This window comes from Sceloporus occidentalis, unplaced genomic scaffold (genome assembly GCF_023333645.1).
Source record: "Sceloporus occidentalis isolate IW3139 unplaced genomic scaffold, rSceOcc1.0.p SCAF_1, whole genome shotgun sequence".
Classification (NCBI taxonomy): Eukaryota; Metazoa; Chordata; class Lepidosauria; order Squamata; family Phrynosomatidae; genus Sceloporus; species Sceloporus occidentalis.
Window position 1 is genome coordinate 10,957,054 of NW_028316981.1, and position 16,756 is coordinate 10,973,809.

The 16,756-nt window shown below is 41.5% G+C and overlaps 1 protein-coding gene across 1 annotated transcript in view; it reads left to right on the plus strand.

The window, feature by feature from the left end:
- Positions 1-16,756, plus strand: part of LOC149320718 (alpha-2-macroglobulin-like) — an 83,335-nt gene that overhangs the window by 8,604 nt on the left and 57,975 nt on the right. Inside the window, exons 3-9 of the mRNA XM_089502632.1 lie at positions 1,196-1,361; positions 1,812-1,864; positions 3,545-3,565; positions 9,413-9,581; positions 11,584-11,668; positions 14,278-14,401; positions 15,017-15,131. Of these exons, the coding sequence (XP_089358758.1) occupies positions 1,196-1,361; positions 1,812-1,864; positions 3,545-3,565; positions 9,413-9,581; positions 11,584-11,668; positions 14,278-14,401; positions 15,017-15,131 (733 nt within the window). The remainder of the gene's footprint in view (positions 1-1,195; positions 1,362-1,811; positions 1,865-3,544; positions 3,566-9,412; positions 9,582-11,583; positions 11,669-14,277; positions 14,402-15,016; positions 15,132-16,756) is intronic.

Consider the following 16,756-nt stretch of genomic DNA (forward strand, 5'->3'; position numbering starts at 1 on the left):
TGTTAGACTACAATTCTGGAGACGAGGGTCTGATTCCCAGCTTGGCCATTAAACCCATTGGGTGACCTGGAGCAAGTCACACTCTCTAAGCCTCAGGAAAAGCAATGGGAAACCTCCTCTGAAGAAACTTTGCCAACAAAACCCCATGATAGGTTCACCTTAGGGTTTCCATAAACTGAAAACAACTTGAAGGCACACAACAATAAGCTGCCCATCTACCCATATGCAATTAGATTACCATATAGTAAGATCATTCTAGCTTAATGTTTTAAAAGAAATTACAACAATGATTATACAAAATATTAAATATTGCCCTGGACTTTTATTGCCATCCATTTACTCTAAAGAAAATAAACATTTGAAACATAATAAATTTGATTGCTTTCCTCATTCACAAATGGAAATTACTAGTTGTTGGAAAATTGGAAACATTTTCTTAGATACCTGGTGAAAGAAAGTATGGGATCTATGGCTTTTAGAAAATTTGACAGATAGTATGAAAGTAAATATGGGACTAATAAGTCACTATACTATTGCTGAAAAATGGCTTCCATTTATTTAATTTGTTAATACAATGGACCCTTGGTGTCCACTGGGGGTTGGTTCAAAATCAAATTTTGCTTTATGGAATTGAAAAATAAAATAAAATTCCAAGCCATGGATGGTTAAATCTGCGGATGCAAAATCCGTGGATACAGTGGTCCGACTGTACATTGCAAATTGTGGGACCACTTCAATTCCATCTTAGAGTCTGGTCAGACAGAACGATAACAAATTCTTACAATAAGAAAGGTTAATCTTCTGGAGCTGGCCCCTATCCCTAAAATAAGAATTATTATGATATTTTTTCAGATAATTTTATTAATTGAGTGTATTTTTATAATAATAATAATAATAATAATAATAATAATAACAACAACAACAACAACAACAATATGTAAGCCACCTTGAGTTCTTGTCTTGGGAAAAAGATGGGATATAATAAGTAAAGTTAATAACAAAGATAATAATAATAATTATAATAATAATAATTATTATTATTATTCCTTCTTACCTTCTGTAGCTGGTATTAGGGAGGTGACAGTGAATGGGGCAAATGAGGTTAAATCTGACACTGATGATGACCAATTTATCATTATGCACAAGCAGAAAGACCATAACACATCCGCCTTCCTTCCCTGCTCCCTTATTCCAGATCCCCACAGGGAACAGCACAACTAACTCGCCAGTGGTGCTTCTCACTGTGTCGGTGAAGGGGGAAACGTTATCCTTCTGGAGTCGGAAACGGGTGCTGGTCAAGAACATCGACAGTCTGGTCTTTGTCCAGACAGACAAGCCCATCTACAAGCCGGGACAGGAAGGTAATATATAAAAAGGAAACTGGAATGAAAACTGGAGATGGCTCTTGGCTCTTTAATGGTTGCACACGACAGGGAACTTCCGTTTACCTGGCGGCAGGATAAGCAGCACTTGCTGGAATTCTATCAGTTTGCTTCATTTTGCACCCAGACATAGGCTGCATCTGCACTGCAGAAATAATCCAGTTTGACACCACTTTAACTGCCGTGGCTCAATGCGATAGAATTCTGGGATTTGTAGTTTGTTGTGGCACCAGATCTCTCTGACAGAGGACCTGAAATGTCTCACAAAACTACAGTTCCCAGAATTGTACAGTACTGAGCCATGGCTGTTCAAGCAGTGTCAAATTGGATTATTTCTGCAGTACGGATGCAGCCACAGAGCACTACCTTCAGAGCTATTTGTTACTTTTCTGAACCCTAAGATAATGTTTTGCCCCCTTCCTTTCACAGTTCAGTTTCGCATTGCTTCTCTGGATGAAGGCTTCCATCCCGTGAATGAAAAGGTAAAGTTTGGCATCAAATTACTTTTTTTTCAATTCTTTGTAATCATTGATCCTACGCCTCTTTAGTTTTCCCCCCTTCCCTTTATAAATACTTCCGAAAGGGTGTTCAGGGGGGCACAATACTCATTGAATCAAGCTGTGTGCTTTCTTTTAATCCTGAAATGCATTCTTTTAAAACCCACTTGCTGTGCTTCCAAATTTTGATGGTGTGACACAGCTGTGTAGCTGTGTCACACCAACAGCTGTGTAGCCTTGAACCACAGGTAGGAGCAACATTCAGTCCATAGGGCACATGGTACGCACCCTGAATACAGAGACTGCTTACTAAAAGGCTGTTCTGAAGGGAAGATTCTAGTCCATCTAGTGTTGCCAGGTATTCAAATGTGGGGGAAAGGGACAGCTGAAATTAATGACATCAGGGAGGACAACAAGAAAGGAGCTACTCACAGTGTGTGTTGTACCTTGATACCAAACAAAAGTATGAATTTTAGTTAACCTAGCCATGTATTCCTCTGAAAATTAACATATTATCCACATTTATAAACCCCATGATGCACACACATTTCAGTCTTTATGAAGGGCTCACTTCTCAAAATATGGGATTTTTTGTGCATCTTATTCAGTTTATATTTAAAAAAAAAGCTTTCCAGCCCTCAGGTAGGAGACATCCCTTATAATAAGAGGCGCCTGTCAATCCAATAAAGGACAAACATTCCTGTCCTCAAATAAGGGACAACCCTTAAAATAAGGCAGGCCTGACAATCCTAAGGACTTTATCACACTAGTGAGATCCTGCGGGAAAACAGGATTTAAACAAGAGTTAAATTAAATTCGAATTTAAACAGAACCCGCAAATTCAGGAAGTTTATCACACTGAATTGCTACTAAAGTGAAATGATGCGAAGTTAAACCAAAATTAAAGCACAGAAAAAAGCCACCTTTTTACTTTTGGAATTTCCCGAAAGTAAAAAGCTGCCATTTTTCTCCAGTTTAACTTCAGTTTAACTTTGCATTATTTCACGTCAACAGCGACGTCGTGTGATAAACTTTGGGAGTTTCCGGGTTTTCTCTAATTTAACTCTCATTTAAATCCTGTTTTTCTGCGGGATCTCGCTAGTGTGATAAAGTCCTAAGGGTGTATCTACACTGTAAAAATAGTGCAGTTTGACACTGCTTTAGCTATCATGGCTCCATCCTACAGTATCCTGGGATTTGTAGTTTTGGGAGGCACCAGCCCTCTTTGGCAGAAAAGGCTAAGGACCTTGTAAAGCTACAAATCCCAGGGTTTCATAGGATGGAGCTACAGCACATAAAGTGGTGTCAAACTGCATTATTTCTACAATGTAGATACACCCTAAACCCATCTTTACAGGCACCAAAGATTATAGGCTCTTCCAGTTTGGTCTGATGAACCTCTTGTAATAATCTCTTGGCTTTACTGGTTGTTTTTGCCTCCAAGTGCATTCATTGCATTATTTCGTGGGGTTGTTTGTAGTGATTTCTGGGATCTACACTTGTATAAAGATCCAAGATAGAAAGATAAGTGGTATGGATCCACATGGCAATGCCTACTATTCTGGTTCTTGGGTTTGGCATAAAATGGGGACAAAATGGCCTTTCAAGTATCTTGGCATTCACTGCTTTCTTTGTCTCCCTCCCTCTTCTGTTTTGTCTCCACAGTTTCCTTTGGTTTACATTCAGGTGAGTAGTGATTTCTCCACTCCCCTATCCATTCCTTTGATAATAACGCAAAGCAATTATAACTAATATAACAAGATGGGAGTGATGTGAGCTTTCTAGGAAAAATAGAGAACTTGAACATTTTATGGAAAACTTTCCAGAAAATTTTCCAGTAGGCTTTCTAGAAATGTCTCCAGTACTCTAAATAGTAGTATCTTTTTTAGCACATTGGGTTTAAATCTTAAATTCAAACACATACGGAACTTTATGTGGAGATTATTTTGTTCGAATATTTGTAATAATGTAAAAAGAATAGCATATGCTTCCCTTACATTTAACAAAAAAATGACTATTCTGACAAAACACTGTTTTTAAGTGACATACCTAAAAAGAGATACTGCTTATATCTTGCCTCAACAGTTTACCGTAGTATCTTCAGATTCACTAATTTAGCCTCTGTACTAATCAGTTCCATTTCAAGTTGAGAAAAACTGATTCGGTTTTACGAGTTGAATATAATATTTCTTTAAAAGATGTGTGTGAGTCTGTGGCACAGGGAATTTGTCATGTTTTGTCTTGGCTACTTGTACTTGTGACTGATTAGGAAGCAAGAGACTTTGCAAAATAGAAATGAGCTTAGTGATGTGTTCATTTGCTAATCTAGTCATGACTCCTCAGAAGCATAACTAGGGCTGCAGCTACACCGCAAAATGATTGCAATTTGACAGTGCTTTAACTTTCATGGCTCAATGCTATGGAATCTGGGATTCATACTTCTCTGTCAGAGAGCTCTGGGGCCGCAGTAAACTACAAATCCTAGGATTCCATAGAATGGAGCCATGATAGTTAAAGCAGTGTCAAACTGCACTAATTCTGAAATGTGGCAGCAGTCTAGATTGTCATACAGCATTTTATATTTAGCCCATCTGACATGACTGATCACAGTACAACAGCCTATACCACTAGATACAGCAAAATACTGTACAACAAAAACCTGCTCCAACATTTTGGGATGCGTCTTCATCATCATGTTGAGGCAGAGGAGGCAGCTTCATGCTGTACATGGCGGTGCATTTATTAATTTATAAGGTCAATATTGTTACAGCTAGTCTTGGCAGAACTGTGCCATTATGTTGGTCCCTGTTGTACTTGATTCCATTCCTCATAACCAATGACCGCAGTGTCATTCATGTATTGTTTTATTTGGCTCTAGAACTGCAAGTAAATCAGACAGTTACCTTGGATTATCTAGAGCAAATAGGCTTTTGATAGGATAGATAACACAACAGGGGGAAAGGGCTCTTAAACATTAACCATCTCTGCAATCCTGTGTAAAATTACTTGGCAGTACATTTTGTTTAAATTGGCTTCCCACAACCCATGTTTAAGATTTAGTTCTCTACACGGAAAAAGATATAAAGCTGATCTTTTCCCCAGGATTAATTAAAATAACTGACTTGGAGTTTAAATTTTAAAAATGATCCACTCAGCTTAGCTTTTGTTTGGTCAGTTGCTTTTCGTTCTGGGTAATGACAGAAAGGATCAAGAATTAGAGGACTGAGCCAATTAGTTATTATCTCTGTAAGTTAGGAATGAAAAACCTTTGGCCTCCTGTCATCCCTGAGCTGGGTTTTGAGGTTTTTAAAAAACCTGTTTAACTTCTGCAGCCAGTATTGGCTTCCCACAACTCATGTTTAAGATTTAGGTCTCTACACGGAAAAAGATATAAAGCAGCCAGTATATTAATAAAAGTGTGAAATTTGGTTTGATTTGATTTATAGTTACCTTTCGCCCTAAAAAAATTGGGACTCAAAATGTCTCACAAGAAGACTGAGAAAGAGATACAAATAAAACAACTAAAAATATAATATCGCAGAATAATTTAATTATAAAGTCATTTTAAAGGCATTATCAATAAAACAGCCCAACAAGTTAGAAGGCCCTTCTCCAGCAGTCTGTAAATTGTCAGAATCCTTTTTGCATTGTCATTGCTGTTGTGTATCTTCAAGACATTTCCGACTTATGGGATCCCTAAGGTGAACCTACCATGGGTTTTTCTTGACAAGATTTGTCCAGAAGAAGTTTGCCCTTGCCTTCCCCTGAGGCTGAGAGAGTGTGACTTGCCCAGGGTCACCCAGTCAGTTTCATGGCCAAACAGGACTTGAACCCTGTTTTCAAAAGTTGTAGTACAAAACTCAAACCACTATGCCACACTGGCTCTCTCCTTTTTAAATACAAAGGCTTTTACCTACTGGCAGGACAACACAGAAGGGGTCTGGCGAGTCTCTTTTGGAAGAGAGTTGCACAGCCTGGATGCAGTCACCAAGAAGCCCCTAAGCATCTTCTCATTACCATTTTGGCTACCGAAGTTAGAGCTTCCAGAGTAAAAACTAGAGCAGGCCTCTGTACCTTTAATGGTTGTGTAAGAGGTAATTTCAGCAGGCGTTGCTTGGAGTGGTGTTGTTTGCCTTCCAACTTATGACGACCCTAAGACAAACTTATCATAGCGTTTTCATGGTAAGATTTCTTCAGAGAGGGGGTTTGCCACTGTCATCTTCCAAGGCTGAGCATGTGTGACTTGCTGAAGGTCACCCAGTGGGTTCCCATGGCCAAGCCGGGACTTAAACCCTGGTTACCCAAGGTCCTAGTCCAATTCGCAAACCACACCATGCTAGCTCTCCATATCTGATTATGTGACAAGCAACATTTGATGAAATTTTCTCTTTTACATAGCCATTAAATGTACAGGAGCTATCTTCAGCTTTTAATGTGGCAACCATATAAGAGAGAGAGTCCCCCCATCTTCATACTACTACTACTACCACCTTCATAATACTAATAATTTATCAGCACAGTGAATATCACTCATGTATTGTAGGTTCAGTGGTCTGAAGTAGCAGAATGGCTGGTGGAGCTTATGTTCCCTGAAATACATTTACAGTGGCGGGGTACAGACGGGCAGGGGAAGACGTCTTGGAGGTGTATTCTGCTGAATACGGAGCCTCCAGACCGCCCGCCCTGGGGGCGTGGCTCAGGTGTATGGGGCTTCCACATGGGGGGCAGTGAAGACGCCTCACCTGGGGCCGTTTCTGACCCGCAGTTTCCATACCGCCGCCTCGGAGGACGCTGCAAAGAGAGAGGCAGCTTCTGCACGGGCGGCCAAAAACGGGGCTTTTTTTTTTCTTTTGCCGGCTGGCGGATGCGCAGCTGCGGCGCTCAGCACCGGCGGCAGAAAGCCTATGTGCACATTTAAAGCGCCCAGGCCCCTTTAAACTTTTTCCCTCGCCCTGCCCAAGAACAATAGTGGTCTCCTGCCAGCTGGTGATCAGCTGGTGTTGGCATCCTTGTCCGCTTGCACGTTGGTAGTGTCACCAGCATCATGGATGCCTGCTCTCCTTTGGTCCCCGCGCTCTTGCTGAATCTGCAATGCACAGCCACAGCTGTCGCCGCTGCCACCGCTGTCCCCCTGCCATCCCCCATCACCTCCCTTGTACATATGTAAATATTTAAAGTTTTAGGGGTTTTTTATTGTTAGGTGAAAATGGCACAGGAATGTGTGTAGGGGTTCACTTTAAATTCCAAACTTTCCCCAATTCTAGCAGCGCATGCGTACATGTTGCTCTAGGGTTAGGGTTAGGGTTAGGGTTACGAGCATTAAAATAGAGTGCAGCTGTGCTGCAGCTTCCACATCTGCATGGCATCTGACGCTCTAATTAGAGCCTCAGTGCAAACTGCGCATGTTCCAGGACCCCGACTCATTATGCGACGCAGCAGACACGGAGCTTTTAAATGGGCAACTTAAATTAGCGGCGTAACAATTCTGGCATACCGGTGCAGCAGCTTATAGACGGAGATGCGCAGCTGCGCAGTATATAGAAAAGAAGCGGAGAAAAGCAGCACCTTTTTAATGCCGCTTCTTCCCGCTTGGGGCGTGCGGGCGGCGTGTTCATGGCGGCATTCAGGTAAGGGCCGTCTGAAGGCTCTACCTTCATGACGTCATGAACACACCCCTTTTTGCCCGTCTGTAACCCGCCAGTGAGTCAGAGTCCTTTGCTTATGAAAATAAGGAAGCAAATGTTTAGTAAAAAATAATATTGTGAAAGAAGAGATAAGAGAAATGATAGCTTTCATTAATTAAGTGGAAGCGGCAGAGAGTCACTCATCATCATCATCATCATCATCATCATCATCCTTGCTGTGATACTTTTGCTGCGTTTCCAGAAATGCATTTTTGCACTATGTGATTTTTGGCCCCATTCAGACTGACCTTTTTGCGCTGGAAGGAACTGGGAAGATTGGGTTTCCACCCCCCGAAGTGCAAGTGCTTGACTACCAATCAGAGTATTTTAACCCTGAATGCCCTCTCGGAGAAATTGGGTTAAAATGAAGGTGCCTTGCTGTCAATCAAATTTAGTTCTGCATTCGTCATAGGTGACGTTTCCTGCACTCATTGGCCAATCGGAAATGTGCTTCCCCCCTCCTTTTTTAAAAAAAACCAGGCGCCAGTATGCACATATTTTGTCAAATTTAAAAACCTCATCTGTGTGTGTGTGTGTGTGTGTGTGTTGTGGGTATTTGGGTCACTGCAGGTTATGATCTTCCCTTGGCCCCGTTTTCAACCCCAAAATGCAAGCTAATGTCATCTCTGCATCCTGCATCCTCCCTCCTTGCCACCCACAATGCCTCATACACATGTAATAATAATAATAATAAATTCATCACCTCGGAATGCCAGAAAAGGATGCCATGCATTCTTTGCTTTCCCTAGACTACCTCTGAATTCCTTAAAGACGGTAGCAAAAATCATTCAGTATCAATTTGCCAAATTGGAAAGAGAAACGTTGTAACATTCGCATTGAAAAAAGCCTCCTGCAAAGTGCTCTTTGCAGCATTTCCTTTGCTGGAAGCAAGGAAATGAAAGGGAAAGTGAACAGGCAGGCAGCCACATTCTATCAATCTGTCTGTCTATCTATCTATCTGTCTATTGCAAAAATATGCAGATAGTTTGTCAAAAATAATAATTAAAAAATTAAAAAAGAGAGAAAGCTGCTTGGTGCGAGCTCCATTCTGTGCCCTCCCTCTGACCTGCCCTGAATTGACCCTTCGTCCTGCTCCTTACAGATTGCCCTCCATAAAGATTGCCCTCCATGGCCCCCTTCTTCCCCCGGCTCCTTCATCCTCCTCCTCCATCACTATCTCCAGTTCCCCCCTCTGCCCTCCCTCTCTGCCCTTTGCATCCCCTGTTAGTCACCCTGATTCCCCCTTTTTGCATCCTTCCTCCAGCTCCTTCCTCCTCCTCCTCCTTCACCCCAATGAAGGAGAGGGATTGCCCTGTCCACTGCCCTCCCTCTGACCTAAATCCCTCCCCTGAACTTGCCCTGATCATGATCGGGGGCAAGTTCATATTCGCTGAACCTGGGTTTTTTCAAAAGAGACGGCTTTCCCCCCCAATTCCAAATGACCCGCGCCAATGGGGCATTTGCCATGAAACGGTTGGGCATGCCTCGAATTTGATTGTGAGAGATTTGGGGCCAATATGAACGTCATGTGCAAGATTTGATTCCTGATCTAGGGTAAAAGGTAGTCTGAATGGCCCTTTAGCAGTCTGACTCCACTTTATCTGGGCAAGTCACACTCTCAGCCTCAGGGAAAGGCAATGGCAAATCTCCCATCCCCAAGAAACATGCCAAGAAAACCCTATGATAGGGTTACCATAAATCAGAAATGATTTGAAGGCATACAACAACAATAACTTTGCAAAAAAAGTTTAAACAAACAAAAAATGTGGTTTAAACAACAATAACAAGTTTAAAGCATGAATTTTGTAGGGTTATTTTTTAAATAATTTTTTCCTCCAATACTGTTTAGGATCCCAAGAGGAACCGCTTGTACCAGTGGCAAGATGTAGAGCTGCAGGTAGGCCTCACCCAGCTCTCCTTCCCTCTCACATCTGAGCCCACCCAAGGGACCTACAAAGTGGTGGTGAAGAAATCCTCTGGGGAAAAAGTGGAACATCCCTTTGAGGTGAAGGAGTACGGTAAGGCACCTCTTATGTCAGTATATTCAGCAGTACAAATTGGCCATCCATATCCACAGATTCTTTGTCCACACATTCAACCATCCATGGTTTGAAAATATTTAAAAAGTACAGTGGACCCTTGGCATCCATTGGAGTTTAGTTCCAGGATTCCCCGTGGATACCAAAATCCACCAATGTTTGAGTTTCATTAAATACAATGGTGTAGTATAATGGTGTCCCTTATATAATATAATGGGGAAAGAAAGGTTTGCTTTTTGGAACACACACACACACACACACACACACACACACAATGTTTTCAAGCTGTGGGTGCTTGAATCTGTGGATAAAGAATCCATGGATATGGAGCGAGAACTGTATATATGTTCCTAAAAGCAAAGTTTGACTTTGCCATTTTATAATATCATAGAATAATTTTATATAAGGGACACCATTTTACTGTGCCATTGTATTTAATGGGACTTGAGCATCCACTGATTTTGGTATCCACAGGGGTCCTGCAACCAAACCCCAGTGAATACAAGGGCCTGCTGTAATGAATGTTTGGTGTTTAGGTTTGCTTTAAGCCCTGAGGTTTCTAGTTCAAAACCTGAGACCTAGGGATGGCTTCTGCTGATGTCATTATTTGTTGTTGTTTGTCTTCAAGTACTTTCTGACTTATGGAGACCCTAAGGTGACCCTATCGTAGAATTTTCTTGGGAGTGCTTGGATTTTGTATTCCTGCATGGTGGAGGGATGGACTGGCTGGCCCTAACTCTAACTCTAGGAGTGTATGCTTTTAGGAGACTTGGGATGCAATTCTATGCATCTTTCCATGGGAATAGGTCCCATTGAAGTCAAGAGTCTTCCTTTCATATTTGGGAATTGCAATATTGATCAAGTATCTTTTAAAGCTAAACATAGAATCATAGAATCACAGAATTCGAAGAGACCCCCAAGGGCTATCCAGTCCAGCTCCCTTCTGCCATGGAGGAATATACAATCAAAGTACCCCCAACAGATGGCTGTGTTTAAAAAAACCCTCCAAGGAAGGAGAGTCCACCACACTCGGAAGCAGCGTCTTCTACTGTTGAATAGCTCTGACTGTCAAGAAGTTCTACCTAATGTTGAGGTGGAATGCACATATTTTGTGCAATAGGGGAACAAGTGAGACTGGAGATGTTCCAAACTAGATGTTTTCTTAAATATGTAACATACAGCTAGGTGTCACATTATTTTTATTGAGGTTCTGGCACACTCTGGGTTACAGGCATATGGGAAAGGGAAAGATTCTCTTTTGGTTTTCCAGTGTAATTGAAGTCCATTTTCTCTTCCACCCAAATGCACTGCTAGGACATCTGAGGCAAAAACTGGTCAACAGAGCATCATGTTATTGTTGTTGTTGTTCATCCTGTCTTTTGCCCAGTTTGAAACTCAAAATGCCTTACAACAATTTAAAAACATTGTTAAAAGCTACCCTATCAGGGAACAGGGTCCTAGCTAGCCAAGAAATACAAAATGGTAATGCTAATGTTCTTAGAGACAGAAGACCTCCTTCAGCAAAAAACTTTCATTATTGCATATGGGGAAAACAGTGGTCTGAAAGGAGGAAGGGGAAACAATAGAAACATACAACATTGTTAAGATTAATCAATTATTTTCACCATAAGTTTTTGTGGGCCACAGTCCACTTTTTCAGATACAATAGGTGGACAGTAGTCCATGACAGCTTATGATGAAATAAATGTATTCATCTTAAAGGTGTCACAAGAGTCCTTTTTTCCTCTTTCCCCCTCTTTTTGTATTGAACCAAATTGATACAGCTATCTGTTTGAAAAGCAATTTGAAAATAAGTCTGTGGTTAATGTCCTTTACTCCAGAAAACATATCCAGGGTTAGTCGTGCTGGCCATGAAGCAAAGTACAATAACATCCAAAATCCACAAAACAGTGACATCTTGATTGGCCAAGCAAAATGCATAAAATACATATTTATCTTGGTATTTCTTTCCTTCCTGTAGTGTTGCCCAAATTCGAGGTTGTGGTGAAAGTACCTAAAATTATAACCATCATGAGTGAAGAAATGGAAGTGACTGTCTGTGGCATGTAAGTGATGCAGGGTGGGATTCCTCTTTGAAACCAGGGCAATGAGAGAATTTTGCTAAGAGATAACACAAATGCCAACTGGCCTTCATGGCTTGGGAAAGTAATTTTTCACAACAGTGCCCAGAATCCTCTAGCCAGTAGTCATGCTGGCATAGGGGGATTCTGGGAGTGATTGTTAAAAGAAAATGAATTTCCCAAGCTCTGCAGATCTCACTGTTGCTCTCATCACATACTGTCTTCCATCATCTGGTATTCCTCTCTGCTATAGAGATTTGGGTCTAGGGCTGCTCAGGCTGCATCTGCACTGCAGAAATAATGCAGTGACAGATTTAGCCTTCTCTGTTGGAGAGCTCTGATACCATAACAGACTACAAATACCAGGATTCCATAGAATGGAACCATGACAGAGATTCCCCAGGAGGAAGCCATAGCAGTTAAAGTGGTATTATAGTGCTATAACAATGTAGTGTGATATTATCCTTAAAATGGTGTCAATCTGCATTCTTTCTGCAATGTGGCAGCAGCCTAGGATGCAGCCCCATCAGGGATGTAGCCAAGGGGGGGGGGGTTCTTGGGGTCCGGACCACCCCTTCCATTAGAAAAATGAATGGTTCGTGCTGCTGCGCCGCTGCACCCAAGCCCCATTATAATGGTGGCACTTAGTCTGGACCCCCCCCCCCCCCTTCCTAAAATCCTGGCTACGTCCCTGGTCCCATTGCTCTTGCCTACATATAAAACAAGTGAAAACATTTAAATATTTGGGATCGGTTTACTCAGACACAGCCTCTTGGAAAGAACAATTGCTAAACCTTAAAATACATCTTACAGATCAGCCAAAGCAATTTTGAAGTTTGCTGCCACTAAAGGAGGCAAATTTAGTAAACCCTGCCCTGACTATATATAAAGCCCAAACAATGGCACAATCCCTCTGTGGGGCAGAGATCTGGGGTGCATCAAAAATACCAAGCTTTGGGAGACAATATCCAAAGACTGGAATAAAGTACTAAACTATGGCACTGGATAGACAGGCCCTATGGGGCACCATCGTGACGTGCGAGGGGCGGCGCTTCCAGACGCAACTCGCCCCTCGCACGAGACGAGGGCATCAAAATGGCGGAGCCCTGTACATACGGGTGCCGCCATTTTGACGTGACGGATGCATAGTGTCTGCACGTCCCAACACCTTTGTGACACCACAAGTGCGCCATTGGTGCCTTGCGGCGTCAGAACGGCGCCGCAGAAAGAACCCGCTTTTTGCGGGTTCTTTTTGCTGAGTGAGGGAGCCGCACAGTTTGTCCGCTGCGGCTCCCTTGCGCAGCAAACCAGGGCGGCGACAGACCACCCTTTTTGGGTGGTCTGTATCCTGCCTATATTAGGAAGAAATGGGGAGATGCATTAGTTTTACATTAATAACTTGATTTTCAGATATTATGATATTATGAGTAAACCTAATTATTAACAAAACTAAAGAGGAACAGGATATAGGTGATATCGAAGATGATAAATGAATAGAGTTTAGAATCATCTCTTTGTTGGAAATTGTGTTTTCTTTTTTTACTTTTTGACCTTGTATGAGGGAGATAAGCAGTTATCTTTATAGCTTAAGTCATATAATGAATAATGCAGACTAACTATAGATAACATATCTGTAAGAGAGTGGTATATTTGACAAAACAAAGGTGGTGGAAGTTACTATATGTTTGTAGGATGTTTATAGATAGGAAGGTATGACTGAATCTGTAGGTATGTGGAAGTTAAATTGATTTTTTATTTTTTTATTTTTCTTTTGTAAAGTAAGCATTGTTCAAAGGATGAGAAAGAAGGTAGAAGGGTTGGTAGAAAGTTAAAGTATGTGGTAGAAGGTTAGAGTAAGTGATGGAAGGTTAGGGATGAAGAAGATGGTCTGAGTGACGGAATGAAGGTCAGAGAAGAGAAGGATAATGGTAAGCATTAGTAAGGAGAAAAGAGGGGTTTTTAGATGGCCGAAGAGGGGAAGAGGGAGGAGAACAAGAGGAATTAAGTAGGGGAAGGACAAAGAGGAAGGAAGAGGTTGGAGTTAGAGAAGGTCAGAGAAGAGTAATAGACAGGAACACTGAACAAATGCAGAAGTCTTGAAGGTTTGAAGCCCCTTTGGGGAATGTTTGAACATTATATGTTTGACTTGTTATCTTGTATGTATGTATGCATATATGTTATTTTGTATGTATGTTTCATATGTATGTTTTTAAATCTAATAAATGTTATTTTAAAAAAATACCAAGCTTAGAACACACTCAGAACTATTTCTTGTGGTCATTGTTAGCGCTACCTAAAGATGTTTTGACTGTCTTGATCAGGTTGGAAACTTGTATATTGAGTATAGAGAGCCAAGCAGACAAAAGAATAATATGTTATTGGCTTAAGGTGCAGGGGATGGATAATACCAGGCTACCAAAAAAAATGTTTGATAGAATTTTCTAATGGCATGCCTAATAAAAACTGGGCACATCATGCTGCCCAATTCATCATCAAATATGGGCTTATATCAAATGAGCTAAAAGGGCTTCAACTAGATGCAAAACCTCCTTTTCTGTTACTGTTACTTTACTATGGCTTCTTCTGATTTGCAGATATACCTATGGAAAGCCTGTCCCAGGCCTGGTGAAGGCCCGTGTTTGCCGACGATATTCCGAGTCCAGGAGCCCATGTTATGGCAAAGAGTCAGAGGGTGTTTGTGAAGAATTCAGTGGACAGGTGAGCCTCAATATTGAATCTGGAATCATGTAGCAGGGGAAGGGGAACTATTTTCTTGTGGACCACAGACTATAGTTTGAGATCTGCCTAGAAGAATAAGCAGAGCAAGAAGAAGACCACAGGACATGGAGCTGAATCCAGTCCTCCCCTGGGTCCCATAAACTGGTGGTCCTCCAGCTTTCATGGCAACCCCATGAATTTCACAGGGTTTTCTTTGGCAAGGAATGCTCAGAGGCAGTTTTACCAGTTCTTTCCCCTGGAATAGAGCCTTACAGAACCTGGTATTCGTTATGGTCTCCCATCCAAGTAGGAGTCAGGGCTGACCCTGCCTAACTTCCAAGATCAGAAGATGGGATCTGGTGCCTTTAGGGTATTTAGGCGATCATATATGAAGATACGGTCCTTCAAATAGTCTGGACTTAACTGTAATTAATAGCAATAAGAGCTAATAGCTTTTGGTGGTTTTGTTCCTCCCCTGCCCCAAAGATATCCTGTAAAACTGAATTCACCCCTTGGGTTTAAATAAATTCTCCACTCTTGTCCGAAAGGGAAACCAGGGCATCAAAAGCCTTCACACTATGGTTGGTTAACCTACTTGTCTTGCTTCTTTTGCAGGCAGATGGGCACGGCTGTTTGTCTCAGGTGGTGCAAACAAAAGTGTTTCAACTGAAGCGGTCAGGATATAGGATGAACATCGAAGTGGAAGGCAAGATCGTTGAAGAAGGCACAGGTACATTCAATGGGACAGGTGGGCTATGTGGCTGAGTAAAGACTAGTAGTAGGGAGTAGTAGTCCTGGGCAGTAGGGAGTATGGAAAGAACTTTAGGAAAACTCGAACAACAGATGAATTTCGGACAATATCAGACTAAACTGTTATAGCACTATTATAGCACTTTAACTGCTATGGCTGCCTCCTGTGAAATCCTGGGATTTGCAGTTTAGGGAGGGGCTTTTAGAATTTTTATGCACAGAATTCCCACTAAAGTACAAGACCCAGAATTCCCCCAGGAAACAGCCAGAGCAGTTAAAGTGGAATAATAGCGTTATAACAGTGTAGTCTGATATTATCTGAAAAAGGGATTTCCCGAGAAGAATCCTGCGCAATGAAAATCTTTGCATTTCAGGACTTATTCTGTATGAAGAAAACCAGCTGACATTTTCAATACTGGAAAGTTGTTTTCTATGCAGAAAATAGTATTTTCTGCCCAGCTAGTAATTCTGCACAGGAAGCCAGTGAAGCTAAGGCGTCTCTCTATTGCATGAGTTTTCATTGCCCATTGGACACCAAGCTCTTGTGCATAATAACAAGAACTCAGAATAATAAATTGCGGCTTGGAAAATATATTTTTGCTCTTTGGCTCCCTTCCTACAGAGGACCAGTGACAGCTGGTAGCTCCAGTGTTACCAGAGCAGGAAATCTGCTCAGGGTTATAGTCTGGACTTTAAAGGAGCTATCCAAAGTGCTGAACTCTGTCTCCCAAAGAGGTTCAGCACAATGGATAGTTTTGTTAGAGTTTGGACTAAAACTTAGAGCAGATTCACTGCCCTACTGATATCGAGCCAACAAATTTTATTATATTTAATTGTATATATTTTATGTGATTTTATATATAGATGTTTTAATTTTATAATAATTTTATAGGTTTTATCTGTGAGATGCCTTGGATCCCTTCAGAGAGAAAGGCAGGATATAAGTTAAATAAATAAACAAACAAACAAACAAATAATAAACTGCCAGTGGTAAGGACTTTTGTTCTAATTCTAGGGGGGAAAAGGTTGGCTGAAGGAAATGTCAGCTAATATCACTGTCCCTAGCAATTTTTACAAACCACTCTTCCAACCCTGTTGGAATCCCAGAGCACATGCTTTGCCTGCTGAAGGCCCCAGATTCCGTTCCTGGCAACTCCAATGGAAAACAACAACAACAACAACACAGGGAGCAGATTATTAGCAATTGGGAAACTGGGTTGAACTACAGCTCCCAGAATCCTGCAGGGCAACAAAACGTCTGGGAATTGTAGGGTCCATCTACAATGTAGAAATAATGCAATTGATAATACTATAACTACCTTGATGGCTCCATCCTACAGATTCCTAGATTATGTAGTTATGTGAGGCATGGGCAGTCTTTAGCAGAGACAGCTAAATACCTTGTAAAACTACCAATCCCAGGATTCCATAGCTGCAGCACTTAAAGTGGTGTCAAACTGTATTATTTCTACAGTGTAGGTGCATCTATGTAAACTTCGTTGTGTCTCCTCCCTGAAACTTGCAAGGACAACTTCCTGGGGAGCTTGAATCAAATAGAATTAGAACAAATGTTCTTTTAACTCTCTTTGATGTGTGTTTTGTACA